Source organism: Triticum urartu, chromosome 1, assembly GCF_003073215.2.
Source record: "Triticum urartu cultivar G1812 chromosome 1, Tu2.1, whole genome shotgun sequence".
NCBI lineage: Eukaryota > Viridiplantae > Streptophyta > Magnoliopsida > Poales > Poaceae > Triticum > Triticum urartu.
This window is the reverse complement of record NC_053022.1, coordinates 29,354,013-29,372,253: the sequence shown is the minus strand read 5'-3', so window position 1 is coordinate 29,372,253 and position 18,241 is coordinate 29,354,013. Positions and strand designations below refer to the sequence as shown.

Genomic DNA, 18,241 nt, shown 5'->3' with positions numbered 1-18,241 from the left:
GTTGGACAACCGCCAGGGTTTGGACGTCGCCGGACCGAGTGCACCGCCGCCACTGAACGCCGAGATGGGCTTGCCAGAGCCTGCACCCGTCGCTCCATCCGCACCACGGAGGTGCCGTGTGCGCGGATATGGCCCATGCCCCGCTCGCACCACCGGCACACACCTGTCGTCACCCACGCCGGCAGAGGAAGAACGAGAGATCTTCGTAGACGTACCTACACGTGGCTACAGCCTGGCTCCAACGCGCGTCACCAGCACCGGGGGCGACGACCTCATCTTCATCCCGACTCTAGGACACGCCATGACCACCGCGGGCACGGTCACCACTACCGGAGCAAGTGGCAGCGTCGGGCCGGGACTTGGAGTGGACGCTGCGGGGACAAGCAGCGTCGGGCCGGGACTTGGAGTGGACGCTGCGGGGACAAGCAGCGTCCCTTGGGTGTTCGGCCGCTCCCCTGCTCCTCCAGGCGAACAGAGACTCTTCCTCTTCGGGACAGGAGGACTCCCATGGGGCAGGGGAGCGGATATCCGGATGAAAAAACAATATAGTCATTTACACAAATTACTAAATAACTACACACAACTTAATTCATTTTTTCATCAGGATGTAAGTGACTCCATCACAGAAAAAAGTGTTAGGATTAATTAATTAGTTTAATTAAATGGGATCTTTGCCTCTGGAACCGACATGCGGTTTCTCTCCCGAACGATCACATCCTAATGCAACGGACGCGTTGTTCTCATCGTGCCTATTGTAACCATCCCGCATGCATGATGCGCCTGTTCAGGAGAGTGGAGAGATATATATGTACAATATCATAGTCAATAAACAGTGAGCATTACTGTTCATCACACTGTTTCTTTACAAAAAAAGGCTAAGTAGCTGTGCTAGTGCACGTACACATCTAGCAGCTTGAACAACACAAAACCTGGATTCACATAGCAAACAAAAAACCAATAATAACCATTAAAAAAACGATGGAGGGAGGGGGCACATAAATTCACGCGAGCGCCCGTGCTATACATGCAATGCTCTCTATGTCATTGTGTGTTCCTATTATTTTAAAATAATGCAAATCTCCCGTTTTATGTTGATCTCTTCTTCTATCACAACAGCGTCGGACTAAACGTTTCATCATTTCTAAACCAGCTTGCTTGTTCCGTGCAAGCCCAAAACAACTCATAGTTAGTGGGCTGCATGCAAGAGAGGATATGTGGTGCGGGGGCACGAGTCCCTCACGCCTGTTTTTCTTTGGGCATTACAAACGTTCATATCTTTTGAATTAGAAAAAAGAATCAAATTAAGTGCTGTCATCATATTCGTGTTTCTCGTAATGAGGGCTTTCAAATAACATACATTTTAAATATGTTTGGAAGATCTTTTTTTTTAAGTTAAGTTTCAACTCCTGAAACTTAGTACGAAATGGTAAGTTTCGACGGTTAAAACTTAAATCTTGCCCTGACCTCGAGGGGGATCCAACTACTTCGTGAATCACAAGGCAATCGAGCAGCCGAGTAGATGTGTGCCCGTGAGTTTTGGGGTTGCATGCCACATATATAGACAACACAAAGGGCTGGTTGAGCAAGCGCCCGCCTCCTACTAGATAGGCCTGCAATTAGGGTGCCTTGCAAGTTGGTTCTTTGTTGTACTACTACTTAAATGAAGGTCGGTCAGACACTCATATTTGTAATCGTCATAAATATAAACCAATTCACCAAATGTAAGTGACCGGACTTGTAATCGTCAAAAATATAAATCAATTGCATAAGTGTGACTGGTCGGACTTGTACTCGTCAACAATATAAATCAATTGCGCAAATGTGAGAGTGCACGGCTCACGCCACCTGATGGGCTGTCATCCATCATGCCTCATTGTGCCCCTGGCGCCACTTCTTGTTGCTATCACACCCTTCACCTTGCCATTCCAAACATTCATTTGGTCGACTTGCCCGTCTAGTGATGCTTCTCGTCGCCATCTCACCCTCCGCCTTGCCATTCCAAACATTTCATAACAGAGAGTTGGAAGAAGTTTATGTGAACCAATCACTGAGATTCATCAAAGAGGAAGAAGAACACAAGATATTGAAGCTACACAAAGTCTTGTACGAGCTACGGCAATGCCCTCCGGCATGGAGCATAACTTGATCGGACATTGATTTCTCTTGGATTTGAGAAAGACCCACTAGGACATGCAATGTACAAGAGATGTAAAGGAAGCGATCGTCTACTAGTCGGCATTTACATCGACAGCCTATTGATTACTGGAGCAGATGAAGATGTGATTGCAAAGTTCAAGCCGCAAATGAAGGAGTTTCTCAAGATGGATGATCTATGGCTATTGAGTTACTACCTCAGGATCAAGGTACAACAAAAGCCGGAGAGAGTCACGCTATGTCATAATACATATTCAAGAAAGGTACTTGAAAGTTGTGGCATGGAAGGTTACAATCGAATTGATGTTTCAATGTACTCTCATGTTGAGCAATAAGAGCAAAGCACCTGTGGTTGATGCCGCGGAATATAGAAGTGTCGTCAGAAGTTTGAGGTGTCTCATGAACACAAGATCGGACTTAGCCTATTATGTTGGTATTGTGAGTCGCTTCATAGAAACATCCATTATGGAACATTGCACAAATATTGAGAATATACTTAGATGTGTCAAAGGGACGACGACTTCGGTTGTGTCTATGTGACAGATGAGAAGAAGGAGATGGTGAAGCTGCTCGGCTACAATGATAGCAACACGACATGAGTTGTTGACGACCATAAAAGTATCTCGGGCGTGAAATACTTTCTCGATGGAAGCATAGTAAGTTGGCTATCACAAAAACAGAAAGTTATGAAATGAATTGAGATCCCGAACAAGTGGTGCTCAACATTGAGAACGAGTTTACAACTTTTCTACGCGAGGATCCAGTGCGGCGCAAAAGGATCAAGCACATTGATACGATGTATCACTATACAAAGGACTGCGTGGAAGATGGTAAGATGAATGTCAACCACGTTTATACCGATGATCAACTAGCAGACATCCTAACCAAAGCTTTGGATCGAGAGAAGTTTTTGGAGATGCGAAAAAGGATTTGCGTCCAAGTTGCGACATGATGATGTCATGTTTATGAGAGTAATTGTTGGAATTAAACACGACTTGATTCCCCTATTGGCTGATGTGTACTACATTGCAAAAAAAAAATGTCAGAGTAGAAAAAGAATTGTGTACCAAATAGGTTTGGTGCTTGCCTTGTACACGTGTATATAAGTGCAGCCCTATCCCTCCCTCTCGTAATCAACCAACGGCGAAGCAATAAAGTACTCCCTCTGATTTCTTTACGGAGGGAGTATTCAACAGGAGCTTCACGTTCCTGTGGCAATCAGCAAGTTTCGTGTGCGTGCGTGCGTGCGTTGTGTTCCTTTGGTTGCAATATCCAAGGGTAGATTGATAGGAGCAGACTAGCTAGAGGAAGCTAGCCTTGCACTGCGTGGGTGGATCGATCAGAGTCAGCCTCGCTCGTTCGACGTCGTGTCATCGCCGTCGGAAGTACTCGATCGACATTGGGACTGGGTCAACAATCATGACTTTTATCTATCGATACATATTGTCTGCTGGACAAACCGTGTGATTGAGGCCCACAAGGACCTCAGATAAACCACATGTGCAATGAGGGCCAAATGAGTTAACGATCCTCAGATCAAAATGTACTCAAGCAAACCCAAACCGGTTCCAATTTGCACTTTGCAGACCTAACACGGCGTGCTGGTTCCTTAAAATAAGAAGTACGACCCACTGGTGTTCGTGGATATGAATGCATGTTTATAGAGTTTGGAATCATGTTCTTGTTCCTTTGCTAGCCACAAGTATTGTCATATTTTGAGAACAAAAAATTAAAATACCTGGAGCAAGTTGCAAATCTCACAATCAAATTTCATATGTACAATTCGTGGGTAGACGTACGGGTAACAACAACTAGCATTTGATTGAGAACAGAATTGGGACATCAATCCTCCGGTCGATCATCTGAAAGATCTTTTAGTTGAAACTTCTGGCCCCCTATTTGTGCATCATTATGCTGGCAGTCAAAGACTGTTGCATGCATTGAACAGGAGAGATTGCTCTCTATGTTAGCTTCTGTGTTTACTTTGTCTTAGAAAGTTAATATGCAAAGACAAATTAAAGAACATAAATTTCACCATACCACAATGTTGGTGATTCTGGTTCCTCATACCTTTCTGCATGATGAGGTTGGCTGAGTTCCAAATGAACTAGATTTGCACCATCTCGAGCAGCAATGCTGCGCCGACTAGAAGAACTTGTAATCACCTCATTTGCTTCTGGCTTCCCATTTAGCTGAAAAATTGAATTGAACATGCATGACAGCTAACAGACATGCAAGATATGTTCGTGGAGTGCTCTTATATACTCCCTTTATTTATTTATTTTTTGCGTGGGTGGTACTCTTATACCTACGCACCTTATTTTGCAAATATATACTCTCTTGATGAATGATATTTAGTTTCTTGTGCAGCTCCACATTTTCTTGGTGTACGAGGTGTCCCTGCATTAAAAAAAGGTTATGCTAAATAGAAATAAAACGGGCCACCCTCTGTGATATGGTGGTAGTAGTGTTGCAATGGTTGAATCAAAAATTAACCTTCTTATTGAACTCTTCAATTTCATCAATCATAAGTTGATCCTGGAAAGAACAATAGGGTCAGTGGCACTACAAAGATGCACGATCATTTTCATCATCATAAGTTTATCCTGGAAAGAACAATATGGTTAGTGCCACCACAAAGATGCACGATCATGGGAACGTTAAGCATTACCTTTGCTAGTCGAATGTTATGCAGGCTCGTTTCCAGTTGCTTCTCTAAACCACTCAAGTCTTCCAAACCTAAGCCACATAGATGTTGTCCCAACAACTGCCTGAAGTGGTTTAGCAATTTAGTGCAAATGTGTTAAAATTGTTTTCTGAGTATGAATATTACATCTATTAATGATTTCAGTTTATGCTATTTCAAAGTATTGCACATGCCAAACCAGTAGCCATTTCGTTCTTAATTAATTTTAGTACATCACTCACATAAATTTACTTGGCATACCTATGATTTTCTTGCAAGTTATGTAGTTGCTGCCTCAGACGTTCTCCCTCTGCTTGCCAAAACTGTAAATGGACAGTCACATACATATAGCAATACTTAATGTCCTAGAATAATGTATTTATGCTCTAGAACTTAAAATAAAACAACCGAACGGAGACAAACTATATTGTTGTGGTTTTGTACAATTATAGGTGAAATAATGAAATAGCTACTCAGTAGAATTACAAGAGCAACATGAACCAATCTTTAAAATATGCATATATGTATCACTAACCGATCAAGTGGGTGCGTTAGAGATCATTACCATATTATTTTCCTTTGTGAAAGATGTTGGTAATGTGATCTCCTTAAATTTTGGGATAGAGAATATTTATCCATTTTCTATGTCATCCAAGCTTCCGTTCACTACAATGAAAATCTAAGGCACCGAGAATTAAACACCACTAAGCTAACATATATAACAGTCAGTACGTATACAAACAACGTTGGTTTCTAGAGCAACACATGAGATGTTATTTGCTTTATTTATAATTGGTTTTACATCCCACTTTCATCACAAAGCCTATAGCGTTGCTTTGTTCAATATTTGGCCAATATAGATAACTTCCTACACCACCCCCGCCCCACCCGTGCATGGCTTCTAAGACAATCTTTTAACAACAAGAGTGTTGCCTCCCTTAACTCTGATGTGCCCTAACATCATAATGTTCTAGTAATCAAATCAAAATTTGTTTTTTCCCTGTTAATTCATATTTGCAATCCATGAAGTTTGATTTCTACCGGTATTGTAAATTCATTAGCTAATAGTGCACTTTGAGGTAAAAAATAATACTACACATTATATGGGTGCATCAAAACAATACAAAAATCTTAATTATTGGTTATTGTGGAACAAAGTTATAACATAGTAGATTGAAATTAGTCTAGCAACCTTGGGCAGCAGCGCGTTACTGCGGTGCCCAGGACAATGTGTTGGCAATGGATAATCAAATTAAGGCAAGACATCAAGGATAAGGTGGTTGACGGCCCATTCCGTCATGATTCTTGGTATTAATTTCCATCTTTGTTGCCATATGAGAAGGTACATTTCTAAAGTTATGATAGCATAATTGGATAGCTATGCCATGCATGGTATCCACATGGCATGAAGGTGGGATAGTAGAAGATATGAAGGATAGACTCAGTGATCATTGAAGTAAACATAAACAACATGAGTCATACCTTAGCTTCTGTGCTTGCACTCATGAGCTGTTGACCCTCCTTAACATGTTGGTATCTTTCCAATAGCGATTTCATCCTGTAAACAAGAGATAATTTATTATAATATTAAATAAAAACTAAATCTCTTATCTTACAAATGAGGAAGATATAATTATGCACACTTTGTGAAGTTTTTTGTCGAAGAGAGGTACACGTGTGCCAGTGCATGCTGGCATGATTCTACGGCCATAGTTTCCATGGTTATACAATGTGTATGGGACACGGTTTTGAATGAATGTGTTGGCATAGTATGTGCATATATTATTTTTCTAAAATCAAAGGGTAACATTTTGATATATATTTCCACATAATTCGTTGTTTTCATATTATCAACCTAAATATTATTAAACATATTTATATATTCGTATCTTACATTTCAACACTGATTACCAGAGTATATACAAAAGGGTGTTTTTGTTTTGATGGAACCATACAAGAGGGTGTTAAATGTTGGAAACATCCAATAGAAAGGAAAGATGTATGCATTAGTGTCTTGAGTTTATTTGTCTAATGATCCCTACATAAAAAGGTAGTCAAAAGTACTTGTCAATCTCTCGTAAAAATGCACTTGTCAATATTATTTGGGGATAAAATGGAGGAAAGGTTGGAGGTCAAGAATTTGAGAGAGCATAAAAATAAGCACAGAGGTATTTCACAAAGTTAGTAGTGGAAAATAAGTTGGACAGAGAAAATAATGTGACTCGTGTGAATAGTATGTAGATTAATATAGTTGGAGCGGGGAACTGGAAATATCATCATGTGTTGTTTACTTTTTTATGTCCAGTTTAAAATATACTTCAAAGGAAGATAACATGGTGTCATTAATTATTTTTGTAGGGGCGCATGCACACTGTGAAGTTGAAGTGTGTAAAATGCAATGTTTTCTTCAATATGTGATGCTTTGGTTCCTAGATGAATGAGAACTTCAGAATGCATCACCAAATAACACTGTTAAACCACAAGCTTAACTAAGGTTACACATATCAAGAAATAACCACCAGACCTGCTCATATCTCATACAAGTAAGGCAAGCAAAATTCCAGCTCATCCTTTTACTATGGTGACATCTCTCGATCGTCAATATAGAGAAAGGAGACGAGTGGACTTCGCTATGCTCTGCGAAGTAGGAAAGTAAAATATCGCCAATAAACTAATTAGGAGCAGTAAGGTGTAACAAAGTTGAGATTGAGAAAAATACTGATCAAGAATTCAAGATTCAGAAAAAGCATCAAGTCTTTTTAATTTCATATTCTCTCCTTGAAAACCAACGTTCTTGGGTGGAATGAAGAAATGGATTAATTTGGCTCGAAGCATTGGCTGGTGGAGACCTAAATTAATATGGATTACTATTTAACTGTCGCTAGAGATGAGTTTGCAAAATCAGTCTATCTGGCATGTCTGTGCTCTTTAGCGAAATTTATTACCAAGCATCCTCCGAAAAAGGAGATAAATACAGTGGGTATTTGGATCTTGTATTTTAGGAAGACACATCCAGCCCCATATAGGTCACACAATCGTGAGTAGCAAAGGTTCGAAATTAACTAAGAGGCAATATATAGATCAATAGAACATATCAACTAAAACATCCATACATCTAGCTGAATAGCCCGCAAAGTACTGAAAGTATAGATAGATAGATCTATAAACAGTGGTGTACCCGGAGTTGGAACTGGAGTAGTCGTAGAGGCGTCCGGTGTTGGAGAAGAGGAGTACGGCTACCTGCGCATCGCAGAGGACGCCCAGCTCCCTGGCTTTCTTGAACAGCCCGCTCTTCCTCTTGGAGAAGGTCACCTGCCGGCTCGCCGTGTTTTCGATCTTCTCGATCACCGTCTTTCCCCGGACCATGACGTACAACCGGAGATTCAGAAGGTTAACTAAGCAGAGAGAAGCCACGCTGGCCGGCGAGCCGGAGATTTCTTACTAGCTGAGAGAAGAAGAGAGCAATGTGTGTGTCTGTGTGGGGAGTTGGTCACCTGAGGTTCGTTTGGAAAGAAGCATTGCAATATATGCTGTAAATGGACCCCATTATGCCTCATATCTCGTCATCTCAGCTAATCGTGGAATGGCACGTCGTCTCATGCGCGGACCAAGGGCCATAGATGGTGCATGTGATCCTGGAATATTGTACGAAGCCTAGCCTTTCTTGGTTCAATTTCCTGAAAAAGGCTAGACAAAGTTTAGTTATGGTGCGGAGAACCTATCTGGTGCAGTTCATATCTGCTACTGATTAAGATATTGCATACTCCCTTCGATCCTTTTTATTCCACGTATTAGATTTGTGTTAAGTCAAGTTTTGTAAATTTTGTTTAAATTTATATTAAAAAATATTAACATCTACAATGCCAAATATTTATACTATGAAACTAAATTTCATAATGAATATAACAATATTGATTCAGCATTGTGAATATTGATACTTTTTCTATAAATTTGATTAATGTAGAGATATTTTGACGTCGGACAAAAATTATATGCAGACTAAAAAGAACTAGAGAGAGTACTAGATCTACCAGGGCGATTGATACAGGAGAAAATGTCGACTGTTAGGTGTACGGCAGCTTATCTTCCACTCATGTAATTTATTTCATTTTCCTCCGTACATAGATAAGTGCCGGCCGGCGATGTTCCGTACCGAGACAGACTTGTAAAATTAACAACTAGCTGGTCCATTCCACCAACCGCTTGCCTTTGGTTCCGTGTTCTTTGCACGGAAAAATACGTGCTGCTCTGCCAAAGCATCTAAGCATGTGCACCGTTTACTCTGCTAAAATCATGTGCATGGGAGGATGGATCGCGTTTTCCTATTTACTGCTTACTGCGGCAAAATACCCAAAAAGAGCAAATGCAGGACGGGCTCCACGGTGGACTTTAAAAGAATAAACATTTTATAAGTTTCCTTTGATGTGGAAATATGTTTTTTAAACTTAATCCACGGTGGACGGGCTCCACGCGAATATGTATAAGTTTCCTTTGATTTTTTTAACTTGGAAATATCATTTCTGAATCATTTGAAATAAAGTCCACCAATGTACCCGTCCACCAAGACTTCGCACTCCAAAGGGAGTGAGTGGGCCAGCCCGTTTAGCTATTCCAGCTTTTCTGATTTTTGGATCCTTCAAGCAGGTTCCGGTTTTGCTATATCTGTTATTTATTATTATTTTTCTGCTGTTTCTTTTTACTTTTATATTTTTTTCCTTTTTATAAAATTTCGCTTTTAAAAATGTCTTAAATTTTCAAAAAATATTCCTGATTTTCAAATTTGTACCGAACTTCAAAATAAAATCCTGGTTTAAAAGTTTGTTTACAAATTTAAAACAACTCGTGTTGTCAATATATTTTTGGGATTTTCAAAAAATATTCATGTTTTTAAATATTGTTAGGAACTTCAGAAAATATTTATATTTACAATTTTTTTCATAATTTCCCAAAAATGTTCTGATTTAAAAAATGATTTATGAAAAAAAATGTTCACATTTTCCAAAAATATTCATGGTCTACAAAAATGTTACCAATTTTTTAAATGGAATTTCAATAAAAGTTCATAAAATACGAAAACTGTTTGCATTGCAAAATGGGTTCTCAAATTTATTTAAACGGTAGTTACAATAACGACGCCCTACAGTGGCAAGCCGCTACAGTACCGGCTCGCTTCAGTTGGTCCCCTATAGTGTCGGTTCACTATATTACTTCGACCTGCTACAGTGCTATGTTCTCCCCCGCTCACTACGCCCTCAAGCTCCCTTCGCTGGAATTGCTAATGGGCCGGCCCGGTCCCGTGCGCCCTATACCATGGAGCAGCATCTTGACACATAATTATCGTATAGGAGGTCTCGGGATAGATATGCTCTCAGTTTGCATGTGTGTGAGTATGGGCATGTTTGGATGCTTGCATCGAGCCTAACCAGGCCTTGGGATGCAATTTCTGTGAGTTTGTTTGTCTATCTAGGCTGCACGAACTTGGAACACTCATGGACTTGGCTGAGAGGAAACGGTTGAATCGGATGTTTTTCCAGAGTCATGCTTTGCTGCCGAGAGAGACGGATGGGACGTCTCGAATATGGCTTAACTCACACCCCTCTCTCCCTTCACCGGCAAATGCATTCACACATCACTCTCTCACCACTCCTTTGGTGTCTCTGATAGCCTCTCCACATCCACACTGCCTCAATCCCATTTGCATCGACCCACAAAACCACAACCACCAGGTCGAAGTCTCAATGGAGGGCAACATTGACCATGATCGGTTGTTTAGTGCAATGAGATCCCCGTTAGCATGCAACAGACGAGCCGGGCCAACATTGACCATGATGGACTAGACTCGTATTTCTTCTTCAAAGCTTTGGTTTAGTTAGGACAACTAGATCGATTTTTCTTGCAATGGGAAGAGGTGCTTTGTGATGGGCTCGATCTTGCAGTGTTCTTTCCCAGTGAAAGAAGGGGCAGCAAGCCACGCGTGTATCATTGCTATTAAGGATAACAGGATGGGGGCTATTCCTACATGAACTCGTCTACATCATGTCATCGTTCTTATTGCACTACTATGTTTCTTCATGAACTTAATACACTAGATGCGTGCTGGATAGCGATCGATGTGTGGAGTAATAGTAGTAGATGCAGGCAGGAGTTGGTCTACTAATCATGGACGTGATGCCTATATAATGATCATTGCCTTGGATATCTTCATAACTATTCGATTTTCTACAATTTCCCAATAGTAATTTGTTTACCCACCGTTTGCTATTTCTCGAGAGAAGCCACTAGTGAAATCTACGGCCCCTGGGTCTATTCTTTATCGTATTTTCTTTGAGTATTTTTATTCGCTTTTATTTTCAGATCTATATTTCCAAAAACCCAAAAAATACCTTGCTGCACTTTTTATTTGCTTATTTTATTTTACGTTTTATCGACATCTATTTATCTAATCTATCACAAATATTTCTACCGTCAACTTGACGATTTCTGGCGCCATTAACGAGTAGGGATTGACAACTCCTCATACGTGTCGGGTTGCCAATATTTGTTCTTTGTGTGCAGGTATCATTTACATAGTGTTGCTTGGTTCTCCTATTGAATTGATACCTTGATTTCATAACTGAGGGAAATACCTATCGAGTTGTACTGCATCATCCCTTCTTCTTTGCAGAAATACCGACGCAGTTTCAAGCGACATCAGCTGGCGGCCACCCTTGGGGTGCACCCTGGCTGCCTCCCCTCCCCCACCTATATATATACATGAGAGGGAGGGGCACCACACACCCCACCACAATCCCCAAGCCGTGTGCAGCGCCCCTCTCCCCGGTTTCATCCTCCGTCAAGTTTTCCGCAGTGCATGGCGAAGCCCTGCAGGAACAAGTTCACTACCACTGTCATCACGCCATCGTGTTGCCGGAACTCATCCACTACTTCGCCTCTCTTGCTAGATCGAGTAGGCAAGGACATCATCGAGCTGAACGTGTGCTGAACGCGGAGGTGCCGAACGTTTGGTACTTGATCGAGACGGATCGCGAAGCTGTACGACTACATCAACCGCGTTGATAAACGCTTCCGCTTAACGGCCTACAAGGGTACGTACACATACTCTTCCCTCTCGTAGCTATGCATCTCCATGGATAGATCTTGCATGTGCGTACAATTTTTTTTATTTTCCGTGCAACGTTCCCCAAAAGATTAAACAATGACTAGTTATGTTAAGTTAATATGTGGCCTTGGAACAATATAACTAGCCTTGGGAATGTATATTTTGGGAATCCTTGTTTATATTATGTAATGAGTATCTGCAAAACTATCCCCAGTTATGTTATGTAAGGACCTGCTTGATACGTCTCCAACGTATCTATAATTTTTGATTGCTCCATGCTATATTATCTACTATTTTGGGCAATATTGGGCTTTATTTTCCACTTTTATATTATTTTTAGGACTAACCTATTAACTGGAGGCCCAGCCCAGATTTGCTGTTTTATGCCTATTTCAGTGTTTTGAAGAAAAGGAATATCAGACGGAGTCGAAACGGAACTCCAGAAAGCAACATAGATCGGGAGTTCCGCCGCCAGAAGCCTCCGTAGCCACCAAAAGTCAATCGGGACCCTGTTCCGGCACCCTGCCGGAGGGGGGGAACCCTCACCGGTGGCCATCTTCATCATTCCGACGCTCTCCATGACGAGGAGAGAGTAGTTCTCCCTCGGGGCTGAGGGTATGTACCAGTAGCTATGTGTTTGATCTCTCTCTCTCTCTCGTGTTCTTGAGATGATACGATCTTGATGTATCGCGAGCTTTGCTATTATAGTTGGATCTTATATTTCTCCTCCCCCTCTTCTCTCTTGTAATGAATTGAGTTTCCGCTTTGAAGTAATCTTATCGGATTGAGTCTTTAAAGATTTGAGAACACTTGATGTATGTCTTGCGTGGGATACCCGTGGTGACAATGGGGTATTCTATTGATCCACTTGATGTATGTTGACGTGACCAACTTGCGGGTTTCGTGACATTGGGAACCTATGCATAGGGGTTGGCACACGTTTTCGTCATGATTCTCCGGTAGAACTTTGGGGCACTCTTTGAGGTGCTTTGTGTTGGTTGAATAGATGAATCTGAGATTGTGTGATGCATATCGTATAATCATACCCACGGATACTTGAGGTGACATTGGAGTATCTAGGTGACATTATGGTTTTGGTTGATTTGTATCTTAAGGTGTTATTCTAGTACGAACTCTAGGGCTGTTTGTGACACTTATAGGAATATCCCAACGGATTGATTGGAAAGAATAACTTTGAGGTGGTTTCGTACCCTACCATAATCTCTTCGTTCATTCTCCGCTATTAGTGACTTTGGAGTGACTCTTTGTTGCATGTTGAGGGATAGTTATGTGATCCAATTATGTTAGTATTGTTGAGAGTACTTACACTAGTGAAAGTATGAACCCTAGGCCTTGTTTCCTAGCATTGCAATACCGTTTACGCTCACTTTTATCACTTGCTACCTTGCTGTTTTTATAATTTCAGATTACAAATACCTTTATATACTATCCATATACCACTTGTATCACTATCTCTTCGCCGAACTAGTGCACCTATACAATTTACCATTATATTGGGTGTGTTGGGGACACAAGAGACTCTTTGTTATTTTGTTGCAGGTTGCTTGAGAGAGACCATCTTCATTCTACGCCTCCCACGGATTGATAAACCTTAGGTCATCCACTTGAGGGAAATTTGCTACTGTCCTACAAACCTCTGCACTTGGAGGCCCAACAACGTCTACAAGAAGAAGGTAGTGTAGTAGACATCAAGCTCTTTTCTGGCGCCGTTGCTGGGGAGGCAAGGAAAGCGGCACTAACACACCCCGTCAACTAAGCTCTTTTCTGGCGCCGTTGCCGGGGAGGTTAGCGCTTGAAGGTATATCTTTAGATCTTGCAATCGAGTCTTTTAGTTTCTTGTTTTATCACTAGTTTAGTTTATAAAATAAAACTATACAAAATGGAATTGAGTTTGTCTCATACGCTTCACCTTTTTAATATCTTTCGTGAGTATGATGGAAAAGAAAATTGTGCCAAAGTGTTAGAAGAAGAATGCATTAAATTGTTTGGCACTAAATATTTGAATGATGATTGTGATGGAAATAAGACCACCAGTTTCAAGAAAAAGGGCAAAGGGAAGAAGAAGGGAAACTTCAAGAAGAACGGCAAACAAGTTGCTGCTCAAGAGAAGAAACCCAAGTCTGGACCTAAGCCTGAGACTGAGTGCTTCTACTGCAAGCAGACTGGTCACTGGAAGCGGAACTGCCCCAAGTATTTGGCGGATAAGAAGGATGACAAGGTGAACAAAGGTATATGTGATATACATGTTATTGATGTGTACCTTACTAATGCTCGCAGTAGCACCTGGGTATTTGATACTGGTTCTGTTGCTAATATTTGCAACTCGAAACAGGGGCGACGGATTAAGCGAAGATTGGCTAAGGACGAGGTGACGATGCGCATGGGAAATGGTTCCAAAGTCGATGTTATCGCAGTCGGCACGCTACCTCTACATCTACCTTCGGGATTAGTTTTAGACCTGAATAATTGTTATTTGGTGCCAGCGTTGAGCATGAACATTATATATGGATCTTGTTTGATGCGAGATGGTTATTCATTTAAATCAGAGAATAATGGTTGTTCTATTTATATGAGTAATATCTTTTATGGTCATGCACCCTTGAAGAGTGGTCTATTCTTATTGAATCTCGATAGTAGTGATACACACATTCATAATATTGAAGCCAAAATATGCAGAGTTGATAATGATAGTGCAACTTATTTGTGGCACTGCCGTTTATGTCATACCGATATAAAGCGCATGAAGAAACTCCATACTAATGGACTTTTGGAACCACTTGATTATGAATCACTTGGTACTTGCGAACCATGCCTCATGGGCAAGATGACTAAAACGACGTTCTCCGGAACTATGGAGAGAGCAACAGATTTGTTGGAAATCATACATATAGATGTGTGTGGTCCGATGAATATTGAGGCTCGCGGCAGGTATCATTATTTTCTGACCTTCACAGATGATTTAAGCATATATGGGTATATCTACTTAATGAAACATAAGTCTGAAACATTTGAAAAGTTCAAAGAATTTCAGAGTGAAGTTGAAAATCATCGTAACAAGAAAATAAAGTTTCTACGATCTGATCGTGGAGGAGAATATTTGAGTTATGAGTTTGGTCTTCATTTGAAACAATGCAGAATAGTTTCGCAACTCACGTCACCCAGAACACCACAGCGTAATGGTGTGTCCAAACGTTGTAATCGTACTTTACTAGATATGGTGCGATCTATGATATCTCGTACTGATATACCGCTATCATTTTGGGGTTATGCTCTAGAGACAGCTGCATTCACGTTAAATAGGGCACCATCAAAATCCGTTGAGACGACACCTTATGAACTATGGTTTGGCAAGAAACCAAAGTTGTCGTTTCTTAAAGTTTGGGGCTGCGATGCTTATGTGAAAAAGCTTCAACCTGATAAGCTCGAACCCAAATCGGAGAAATGTGTCTTCATAGGATACCCAAAAGAGACTATTGGGTACACCTTCTATCACAGATCTGAAGGCAAGACTTTTGTTGCTAAATTTGGAATCTTTCTAGAGAAGGAGTTTCTCTCGAAAGAAGTGAGTGGGAGGAAACTAGAACTTTATGAGGTAACTGTACCTGCTCCCTTATTGGAAAGTAGTTCATCACATAAACCGGTTTCTGTGACTCCTACACCAATTAGTGAGGAAGCTAATGATGATGATCATGTAACTTCAGACCAAGTTACTACCGAACCTCGTAGGTCAACCAGAGTGAGATCCGCACCAGAGTGGTATGGTAATCCTGTTCTGGAAGTTATGTTGCTAGGCCATGACGAACCTACGAACTATGAAGAAGCGATGGTGAGCCCATATTTCGCAAAATGGCTTGAGGCCATGAAATATGAGATGGGATCCATGTATGAGAACAAAGTGTGGACTTTGGTTAACTTGCCCGATGATCGGCAAGCCATTGAGAATAAATGGATCTTCAAGAAGAAGACTGACGCTGACGGTAATGTTACTATTTATAAAGCTCGACTTGTTGCAAAAGGTTTTTGACAAGTTCAAGGGGTTGACTATGATGAGACCTTCTCACCCGTAGCGATGCTTAAGTCTATCTGAATCATGTTAGAAATTGCCGCATTTTATGATTATGAAATTTGGCAAATGGATGTCAAAACTGCATTCCTGAATGGATTTTTGGAAGAAGAGTTGTATATGATGCAACCGGAAGGTTTTTTCGATCCAAAGGGAGCTCACAAAGTGTGCAGCTCCAGCGATCCATTTATGGACTGGTGCAAGCCTCTCGGAGTTGGAATAAGCGCTTTGATAGTGTGATCAAAGCATTTGGTTTTATACAAACTTTTGGAGAAGCCTGTATATAGAAGAAAGTGAGTGGGAGCTCTGTAGCTTTTCTGATATTATATGTGGATGACATATTGCTGATTGGAAATGATATAGAATTTCTGGATAGCATAAAGGGATATTGAATAAGAGTTTTTTAATGAAAGACCTCGATGAAGCTGCTTATATATTGGGCATCAAGATCTATAGAGATAGATCAAGACGCTTAATTGGACTTTCACAAAGCACATACCTTGACAAAGTTTTGAAGAAGTTCAAAATGGATCAAGCAAAGAAAGGGTTCTTGCCTGTGTTACAAGGTGTGAAGTTGAGTAAGACTCAATGCCCGACCACTGCAGAAGATAGAGAGAAGATGAAAGATGTTCCCTATGCTTCAGCCATAGGCTCTATCATGTATGCAATGCTGTGTACCAGACGTGATGCGTGCCTTGCTATTAGTTTAGCAGGGAGGTACCAAAGTAATCCAGGAGTGGATCACTGGACAGCGGTCAAGAACATCCTGCAATACCTTAAAGGACGAAGGATATGTTTCTCGTTTATGGAGTTGACAAAAGAGCTCGTCATAAATGGTTACGTCGATGCAAGCTTTGACACTGATCTGGACAATTCTAAATCGCAAACCAGATACGTGTTTACATTGAACGGTGGAGCTGTCAGTTGGTGCAGTTCTAAACAAAGCATCATGGCGGGATCTACGCATGAAGCGTAGTACATAGCTGCTTCGGAAGCAGCAAATGAAGGAGTCTGGATGAAGTAGTTCATATCCGATCTAGGTGTCATACCTAGTGCATCGGGTCCAATGAAAATCTTTTGTGCAATACTGGTGCAATTGCCTTGGCGAAGGAATCCAGATTTCACAAGAGAACCAAGCACATCAAGAGGCGCTTCAATTCCATCCGGGATTTAGTCCAGGTGGGAGACATAAAAATTTGCAAGATACATACGGATCTAAATTTTGCAGACCCGTTGACTAAGCCTCTTCCACGAGCAAAACATGATCAGCACCAAGGCTCCATGGGTGTTAGAATCATTACTGTGTAATCTAGATTATTGACTCTAGTGCAAGTGGGAGACTGAAGGAAATATGCCCTAGAGGCAATAATAAAGTTATTATTTATTTCCTTATATCATGATAAATGTTTATTATTCATGCTAGAATTGTATTAACCGGAAACATAATACTTGTGTGAACACATAGACAAACAGAGTGTCACTAGTATGCCTCTACTTGACTAGCTCGTTGATCAAAGATGGTTATGTTTCCTAGCCATAGACATGAGTTGTCATTTGATTAACGGGATCACATCATTAGGAGAATGATGTCCTTGACTTGACCCATTCCGTTAGCTTAGCACACAATCGTTTAGTATTCTGTTATTGCTTTCTTCATGACTCATACATGTTCCTATAACTATGATATTATGCAACTCCCATTTACCGGAGGAACACTTTGTGTGCTACCAAACGTCACAAGTAACTGGGTGATTATAAATGTGCTCTACAGGTGTCTCCAAAGGTACTTGTTGGGTTGGCGTATTTCAAGATTAGGATTTGTCACTCCGATTGTCGGAGAGGTATCTCTGGGCCCACTCGGTAATGCACATCACTTAAGCCTTGCAAGCATGGCAACTAATGAGTTAGTTGCGAGATGATGTATTAGGTAACGAGTAAAGAGACTTGCCGGTAACGAGATTAAACTAGGTATTGAGATACCGACGCTTGAATCTCGGGCAAGTAACATATCGATAACAAAGGGAACAACGTATGTTGTTATGCGGTTTGACCGATAAAGATCTTCGTAGAATATGTGGGAACCAATATGAGCATCTAGGTTCCGCTATTGGTTATTGACCGGAGACGTGTCTCGGTCATGTCTACATAGTTCTCAAACCCGTAGGGTCCGCACGCTTAAAGTTTCGATGACAGTTATATTATGAGTTTATATGTTTTG

General features: G+C 41.0%; 1 protein-coding gene across 2 annotated transcripts; it reads right to left on the bottom strand.

The window, feature by feature from the left end:
• Positions 1 to 3,789: 3,789 nt before the first annotated feature.
• LOC125546005 (MADS-box transcription factor 23-like) lies at positions 3,790 to 8,362 on the bottom strand. Of its 2 annotated transcripts, XM_048710115.1 has the most exons (8): positions 8,019 to 8,362; positions 6,323 to 6,398; positions 5,102 to 5,163; positions 4,826 to 4,925; positions 4,651 to 4,692; positions 4,471 to 4,554; positions 4,225 to 4,346; positions 3,790 to 4,082 (listed from the first exon to the last, which is right to left on the bottom strand). In XM_048710115.1, the coding sequence occupies exons 1-8, from the start codon at positions 8,204 to 8,206 to the stop codon at positions 4,076 to 4,078; spliced, it is 681 nt and encodes a 226-aa protein (XP_048566072.1). In that variant the 5' UTR covers positions 8,207 to 8,362; the 3' UTR covers positions 3,790 to 4,075. The 2 variants fall into 2 exon arrangements, with proteins under 2 accessions (XP_048566072.1, XP_048566156.1); XM_048710199.1 differs by lacking the exon at positions 3,790 to 4,082 and having other exon boundaries at positions 4,170 to 4,346; positions 8,019 to 8,274.
• Positions 8,363 to 18,241: the final 9,879 nt, after the last annotated feature.

What these genes read in the sequence shown, in the direction of transcription:
- LOC125546005 (XM_048710199.1), bottom strand. Translation starts at nt 8,206, where the DNA reads ATGGTCCGGGGAAAGACGGTGATCGAGAAGATCGAAAACACGGCGAGC. An exon ending in AACTTGCAAGAAAATCATAG is followed by an intron (nt 4,926 to 5,101) that starts GTATGCCAAGTA and finishes AAACCACTTCAG; the next exon opens with GCAGTTGTTGGGACAACATC. An exon ending in TTGAAGAGTTCAATAAGAAG is followed by an intron (nt 4,555 to 4,650) that starts GTTAATTTTTGA and finishes TTTTTAATGCAG; the next exon opens with GGACACCTCGTACACCAAGA.